The sequence below is a fragment of the Brachycentrus maculatus genome, unplaced genomic scaffold, assembly GCF_059751285.1.
Source record: "Brachycentrus maculatus isolate JH-2025_06_01 unplaced genomic scaffold, ASM5975128v1 h1tg000124l, whole genome shotgun sequence".
Classification (NCBI taxonomy): Eukaryota; Metazoa; Arthropoda; class Insecta; order Trichoptera; family Brachycentridae; genus Brachycentrus; species Brachycentrus maculatus.
This window is the reverse complement of record NW_028280877.1, coordinates 866112-874690: the sequence shown is the minus strand read 5'-3', so window position 1 is coordinate 874690 and position 8579 is coordinate 866112. Positions and strand designations below refer to the sequence as shown.

The 8579-nt window shown below is 29.9% G+C and overlaps 1 protein-coding gene across 1 annotated transcript; it reads left to right on the top strand.

The window, feature by feature from the left end:
• Positions 1 to 548: 548 nt before the first annotated feature.
• LOC148309422 (tRNA-splicing ligase complex subunit ASW-like) lies at positions 549 to 6695 on the top strand. The gene is made up of 3 exons (XM_088260126.1): positions 549 to 896; positions 1005 to 1322; positions 2048 to 6695. Exons 1-3 carry the CDS (start codon positions 819 to 821, stop codon positions 2111 to 2113), a joined length of 462 nt encoding a protein of 153 aa, XP_088116252.1. The 5' UTR covers positions 549 to 818; the 3' UTR covers positions 2114 to 6695.
• Positions 6696 to 8579: the final 1884 nt, after the last annotated feature.

Sequence of the window (8579 nt, the reverse complement as noted above, 5' to 3'; positions counted from 1 at the left end):
TGCTTGTCTGATGATATCAGTAATTATTAGTTTATCATATCTAAAGATATAATTGTGTAATGAACGAACGTAATACACCGCAGCTAGCCAAGATTGGGATTTATATTTTTTGTGCTATTTGTTTTTCTACCCAAATAACAATAATAATTTAAAGTGAAGTAAAAGAAATTTACCCAAAAAATAATGTCATTTGTTTTCTAAGATAAATTTGAATAAAGGAATAAATAAAAAAAAATCGTATTTTTTCCACATCATTTTAATTAAATAACAAAATAAGTAATAAAATTAAAATTAACATTTAATATTACATACCTATACCCTTTTGCTGACATATGAATTATTTTATTTAATTAGAAATTTAGAAAATACAAAGGTGCATTTTGTCGCTATCCACACCCAATAGTGCATAAGGAACTGCAAATACAGCACTGTATATCTTTGATTGCGATTTTGTTTCGTTAATTACTTGAAGGAAAGTTGGTCCATTTTGCGCTTCAGGTATCATTAACACAAAATAAACATTAGAGGGGAAAATATTTACAAATTGTCCGGGGACTTCCAGCATGTTAGTCAAACGCGCTAACCGCTACACCGTAGAAGTGAATAATTTTTTGTTGTTGATAACTGTCATTGGAGTAGAAACTTTTGTTTATTTTTCATTACTGATTTTTTAGGAAGTATGCCACACCGTATCTGACAGCTGAAATGACAATTTTTTTATATTTTCTGGCGCGATGTTTTCTGTGCTGCATTAGCTATTCTAAAATTAAAAATAATGAATAATTCTACATTACAAATAGATAAATATTAACACCACAATGTGCTCCGCAGATAGTGACTTATTATTACACCCAGAATTACTTTCAACTGAAGATTTAGTGTATATTTTACTTACAGTAAGTACAAAATGTGAGGTTATATGTTCTTTATTTACAAAACATTGGAATATGTTCACCACCTATCATACAAATAATTGATTATTTTAATCGACGTTTCGTTTTCAGAGAAAAATCAAAGTGGACGGACTCGAAACTATGCAGAGGGAGAGGTTAATTCAAATATTCAATCAGTTCTGCCTTCCATATTCTCAGAGGAAGTACAAAGATACGGGGCGAGGCAGAATTCTAAACAAACAGCAAGAAGAAAGGACTCTCTACAAAACGGACAAAACCAGTAGTAGAAGTCCTTGCGAAAATGTCGGGAGAATCAAGCCACCCATTGAGAATAACGGAGGGAATAATGTTATCAAGTTGTTCGGTTGTGTTACAAATATATCCCCCCCAAGACTCGACGCGGCACAAAGCAAGAGGAAGCTACCACAAGTACGTACCATTAGTGGCAAATTAATTAAATTAAAATAATTAAATTATTTTGTATATTACTAGCATTGTTAACTTTGTGGTATGGTAATATAACACTCTTATCATTCATCGCTCACTTTATGTAATACCACATTCAAAAACACTACTTCGTGACTACCGGTTTCGGAATAATCATTCCATCATCAGGACAAATGTAGATCAAAGTGAAATTGTTACAGTCTAACATTTATACAAAACTACATTTTAATAAATTTAAACTTTTATTTATAAATTTATAAATTCTAAAGACCATAATTTTAATAAATCAACGGGTATATAAATTTTACATGTGAGTAAAACTGGTCTTTGTTTAGATAATCTAGAAAAATTGGAAATAAGAAAAGCAATTAATAAAGACTTACCCAAAATAAATAACCAATTAAATTAATCTTCAAGTATACTTTAAAAAATATTCCCATTGTGATTCATTTGTCTTCTCTATCTCTTTCAAATTTTAGTTTTGTATAAATGTCAGACAGTAACAATTTCACTTTGGTCTACATTTGACCTGATGATGGAATGATTATTACGATCGATGACAAGAAGAGTGTTTGAAATATTAAATGTTGCTCATTGAATAATCCCCTATTTTTTAGGCTGTTGAAAAGTTTTGGTAATTTTCCAGCTTCCCCTGGGTAGAAAAGTACTTATAATTTAAATCTTTTTTATAACTTTAATATTTTCAGGATTTTACGAGTCCTCCGAGTGATCAACAAGTGAAGAAACAGAGAACCAAGATAACATGGCCGTAAATTCAACGCAACTTGCTGACTTCTTTGTTTAGTATTTAATAACTGAGTTTATTAAGATTTTTATTTCGTTAACATGTGATTTACTTTAAACTAGTTAAGGATATGGAAAAAGCATATGCTTTAACACGAATAAACCCATATTATTTAACCCGTTCCATATTTCCAATGTTTAAACTGTCACAAAATATATTTTTAGCAATTATCAAAATAATTGTAAAGTATTTCAATACTAGGAACCATATATTCCTAACCATGAATATTACTTTTTAATGAAATCAATATATAAATCTTTTTATAACTTAATTATAACGCCGACCAGTTAAATTGAAGGAATTATAATGAAAATGAAAATTCATTTGTAAAGAGCAATTATTAGGCATTTCTATTCCAACTGATCTCTTGATTTACCTAATGAAATTATGTATATAAATTTGGAACTTCTGAATTCATTCACATTACTCTACTACCCCACGATTGTATTGGTTACGTTTTCCCGAAAGGATAGCTTATAAACTATCTGTTAATGTATAAATCAATGCAAAATACGGTTCTAGAGTTTCTAAGAATCTGTGCATTCCGCACGAATTAGCAGATAGATGTCTCCAGCTTCAATAACTGCCATGGTTAAAGTGATCTTACCAGCTCGCAACCAGGGTACTAAATTTGGTGAGTGTTCCTTCGCTGTCGCGGGTTCGACGGCTTAGAATCCCCTTCCACCATGAAATACGAGAGAAGTGAGATGATAAAAAAAAACTAAAAATATGTTTGTTTACAAATGATTCGTAGCATTTTCAATATTTAATAATATTTTCATATTAGCCAATTATACCTCTGAGGTACTATTTTATGAAAATGGAAATATATAAATTATTTAAAATATTATCAAATAAGAAAAATGTAAAGCGCCCATAAGACAGTATTTTTTGTAAATGGTGCAATATAAAGTATCCAAAATTATTATTTTTTTATTATAGTAAATTTACTTTCTAATTAGAAAAATGTTTTTAGTATCATTAAGATGTTTTTTTTTTAAATGGCACTTACCAATTTAGTCAAATATTATTATTATTAGATCACATAAATTTATGAGTTAATTAATTTACTTTGTAGGATTCCGTGTGGTATTTTCCTAATTATTGTGAGAATGATGAACACTGCAGATGTTCAAAAACTGCTATTTTAGAAAAATCCATTCACAACATAGGTACTGTCATAACCTAATTTAGATTTATTATTCATCTTGTACTTAAAAACATTTATTTAGTTTTTTCGACACCGTTTGACAATGCTCTTACCAGGCGAAACTGCAGAAAGCAATAGATTCAGCAGTATCATATATCATGTATTGATTTAAAATAATAATAATGTTATATTTTATGTTTACCAGATTGACAGCAATTAAAAAATTCCATTACATATTTATAAAAATATGAAAGTAAAGAAATTCATCTCAGACGATTGTGTGGAAAAAAGATGTATGATAGATGTTCGAATGGGGAAAGAAAGAATGCAAGTCTGACATATAAGCATTATAGATAAAATTAAGAAAGGTATGTTGAGATGGTTTGGGCTTATGAATCGGATGAGGTGAATGTAGTCGGAAATAGGAGCAGAGGAATACCGAGGAAAACTTAGCACGATCAAGTATATCAAATACTTGGGTGTGGTCAGGTCAAGAGTCGGAATAATCAGCGGGTATATATCGCTCACTCCCTTCAACAACGTCATATATTAAAAAAACTTGATTTTTCAGTAGATCGTTTTTAAAGTTTAAGAATATAATGAAATATATTAAAATAAATATCAAGCCACTTATTGAACTTTTTACTGTGCAACAGATCTTTTTAGGTAAAACCTGAAGGTTTTTTCTCCATTCGAAAAATATTTAGTATAATTAAAAAAATAATTAAACAATACCTTTTCTTCAAAATGCAAAAACAACACTTTCTGCCCTGTAGCGGGTAAATATTAAGTTAAAAATATGCCGCTTTTGCTGAGATATAGTACATTTTCTGGGCATTCAGAAAACGTGCACAACTGAAAAATTGACGATTTTTGATACATGACGTTGTTGAAAGGAGTGAGTGATATGAGGAGATGCATAAATGTGAAAGAGGCAAAAATTGTTTGCAAAGACAAATTGGCGTGGCGTTCTATTCTCGCCTACCCCTGAAGAAAGCAGCGTGATGGTTAGTTAGTTTATATTAATATGGTAGTCTCGATGTTCGGTGTCCACTTTCAAGAATATACATCTAGGTATAAGAATTTTTTAAAATTTAATTTTGTATTCATTTATATAATTTCGCTTTTCTCAATTCTTTCAATTTTATTTTTGATACTGTATTATATAGTTATTAAATGCCTTTGTAATTTGTTTATATGTATAAAGGTACATCAATACATATCTTTTATGTACCTAAATATCTTTAAGTTTATATATATTTCTGATGTCTGTCCATTCCCCGGGAGAGAACACTTTTTATTCCCCTCCATAAAGCATTATTCCCGCATTGTTGGAGCAGAATGAATTACTTCTCTACTTAAAAAATGTATTATCTCTGATGACTTTCAAAAAATGCCTGAACCATTACTATCTAACCTTGGAATGCTAACTGTTTGGCATATAATCCATTTTGTTAATTCAGGTTTTACTTGGTAAATACCACTATCTCTTAAAATCCATTGTGTCACGTCTTTTGGTGCATTCCGCATCATTTTTAAACACTGTCAAAATGCAAACACCGCAGTAGATTTTAAGAAATAGTATGTATATACCAAGTAAAAATTGAGAATGGATAGATATTGCCACAATGTGACTGCCGAATCAATTAATGAAATTAAAATCACTTCCTTGGTTCTCTTTACCTCTCCACCCTCAACTTCTTACTCTATTCTATTCCCTTGTTTTCCTTGTTTTCATTGATTGTACAGTTACATTAAATATATTTCTTCTTTTTGGTGTGTTGGCCTTGTGACCTGTTTTTAAGAGGGAAAGCCTCCTGCGATGTCGATTCCCAGCTATCAATCCATCTTTTTGGTGTCCTGCCCGGGAGTCTACCTTGAGGTTGGCCGTGTAGTGCAATGTGGGGGAGTCTGGATGGTTCCATTCTCTTAACATGCGCATATGTTGCCTTGCCCACCTAATGACATCTTCTATCTCGCATATTTCTCTTATCATGGTGTTGAATATATCGCTCACTCCTTTCAAGAACGACATAAATCAAAAATCGTCAATTTTCAGTTGTGCATGTTTTCGGAATGGGCAGAAAATGAACTATATCCCAGTAAAAGAGGCATATTTTTAACTTAATATTTACCCGCTACAGGGCAGAAAGTGTTGTTTTTGCATTTTAAAGAAAAGGTATTGTTCAATTATTTTTTTAAATCAACTAAATATTTTTCAAATGGAGGAAAAACCTTCAGGTTTTACCTAAAAAGATCTGTTGCACGGTAAAAAGTTCAATAAGTGACTTGGTATTTCTTTTTAATATATTGTTTTATATTTTTAAACTTTAAAAACGTTCTCCTGAAAAATCAAGTTTTTTGATTTATGACGTTCTTGAAAGGAGTGAGCGATATATTAAATATTACAATTTTGTATATATATATACAATATTGTAATTATTTGACCATTCTACTGCAACTCTTTTTTTTCTTCGATTTATATACAAGCACCATCTACCCACTAATTTCAAATGGCTGTATAAGATACAAACCTTGACCTGTATCACTAGTCTGTTTTTGGTTGGTTGGAAGTTATTGCTTCATAGCAATAAGAGCCTCCCAATGTGCATTTATTATGTATAAAAAAAAATAAGCAAGTAATATAAAATATACTCTCATAAGTTATAAATGTTAAATACAGCTGTATAAATAATTTTAAGTTTAAATATAATATAATAATGTGTGGCAAAACGATATATGTTAGATGTTCAAATAATGATATAAAAAAATAATACATACAAGGCAATAAACCTTATCAATAAAATTAAGAAAGGTGTGTTGAGATGGCTCGGGCATGTGAAAAGAATGATCGAAAAAAGAATAGTAAAAATATGAGGCGTATGTGGTTGGTAATAAAAGCTGAGGAAGACCTAAGGAAACTTGGCATGATCAAGTATTTCAAATACTTGAGTGAGGTCAGGTCGGGAGTCGGAATAATCGGTGGGTATGTGTAAGAAGATATATGAATGTGGAACAGGCGAAGATTGCTTGCAGAGACAGATTGGTGTGGCGTTCTATTCTCTCTGCCTACCCCTGCGGAAAACGGCATGATGGGTAGTTAGTTAGTTTTATATGAAATTTAAATAAGATTAAGTGTAAATGTAATATGTGTACATTGAAATTTGATTTGATTTTAAGTGACAATTTATATTTCTAAAAGCTTGATTAGTCGATTTGAAAACTCTGCATTGTATTAAATTCATTTTCGTTATAATTTTCATACATACATATTATTTTAAAATACATATCGCTATAATTTATTATCATTGTGTTTTTTTATATTATTTCTTAATATGGTTGTGAAAAATTATTTTTTTATGTTATTATTGTAGAAATAAAAGTATTAAAAATGAATAAACACTTCAATACAATCCTGTGAATTGAAAACCCATCCTATACGGCAATTTTATTTGGAAAATATATATTTTAAAATTATGCGTATTGCAAATTTATTTATTTCAGTATGTTCACATTGCTTACATTACAAAATTGAAAATATTTGAGGAGCAGGAATGCCCTATGATCATTTAATTTACACATTCTTTCATATGCGAGTTCTCAGCAGCGTCTATGGTTGAGTTAAGTAAGGTTTTATTCAGCAGAGACCATTGCGGCAAATTTATATCAGATTCTTCCTTGTGTGAAGAGAAAAATGTATGCAAATACCAAGACTTCATCCAGGGTGGTTGTGTCGCTACGGCGACTAGCTATGGCGACGACTTACGATGTATTTTTTTTCATTTTTTTAGGTACTATCAGAGCTAACATTACAAAATTGATACACTTGAACTTCAACTAAAAGCTCAATAAAAGCGACATTTAGGAATATTTACATTTTTCCCTTTTTTAAATAACATTTTCATATGGTGTACAAAATACATATCACCGATGCATGCGGAAGTTTTAGTATCGTAAGGGAAGGTTTAAAACACCGTTTTTGTAATGAAAAAATAAGTTTTTCTTCAAAATAAATATATGGTTTTGTAAAGAAGAGTTATTGAAAGGTAAGGAGTAAAAAAGGTTTTTAAGCACACATTCTTATTTCAATATATATTCTAAAAAAATCATACTCTTGCGCAGTCGTCCGCATTTCGAATTTCAATATTTGAGATCTCAAATATTGAATAAGATATTAAGATCGATCAATCAGATATTAAGATCTATCTCAAATATTGAATAAGATATTAAGATCTATCAATCAGATATTAAGATCTATCTCAAATATTGAATAAGATATTAAGATCTATCTAAAACATCAATCAGATATTAAGATCTATCTCAAATATTGAATAAGATATTAAGATCTATCTCAAATATTGAATAAGATATTAAGATCTATCAATCAGATATTAAGATCTATCTCAAATATTGAATAAGATATTAAGATCTATCAATCAGATATTAATATCTATCTCAAATATTGAATAAGATATTAAGATCTATCAATCAGATATTAAGATCTATCTCAAATATTGAATTAGATATTAAGATCTATCAATCAGATATTAAGATCTATCTCAAATATTGAATAAGATATTAGATATTAAGATAAGATCTCAAATATTAAGATAAGAAGTCCACTCACTCTTCCTAAATGCTGAGAACCATGTCTGTACAGCAGTATTATTTCCTTCAAATATATTTGAATCATTCCTTTATTATGAAAAAATTAATTAACATTGTGATTTTGTTTATGGGAGGGGGGGGGTGGTAATAAAACAGAATATTATATAAGAAATTGATTGATTTTTTCCATTATATAATTTACATTCTTAACAATTGACTTAAAATAATCATAATTTTATTCAGGCATAAACCTTACTTCTTCAATATTGTCCTCCGGTAGCTTCTTCCATCTCAAGTTCTTCTCTTCCTTTATCTTTCACGTAAACATCTATGCGTGTCATGTAATACTTGTTAATATGGGTCTTATAAAACGGTTTCATAAAATTTTATATTTATTCTCCGGGTACCCAAGAGAGAATAGCGGAACAAACATTTTTTCTAATTAAAAATTAACATAATGGAAGAACATATTTAGTATCACGTATTATTTGTTGCTTTGGCATATATCTGGTACATAACAAAATAAGAAAACTAAACTTTATATTCTTAATACTATATTAATATCTAAGGGTGTTGACTGACCGGAGTATTTCGTCGTAATATAACGTTGTAACATCGCTCGCGGCGAGCATCACCGAGCATCCGAAACTATGGATGGAGCGCTCGGCTCGCTGTA

Excerpts from the sequence above, each read along its gene's own strand:
- LOC148309422 (XM_088260126.1), top strand. The coding sequence starts at position 819 with ATGTGCTCCGCAGATAGTGACTTATTATTACACCCAGAATTACTTTCA. Across the intron at positions 897-1,004 it reads TAGTGTATATTTTACTTACA|AGAAAAATCAAAGTGGACGG; the intron begins GTAAGTACAAAA and ends TTTCGTTTTCAG. Across the intron at positions 1,323-2,047 it reads GCAAGAGGAAGCTACCACAA|GATTTTACGAGTCCTCCGAG; the intron begins GTACGTACCATT and ends TAATATTTTCAG.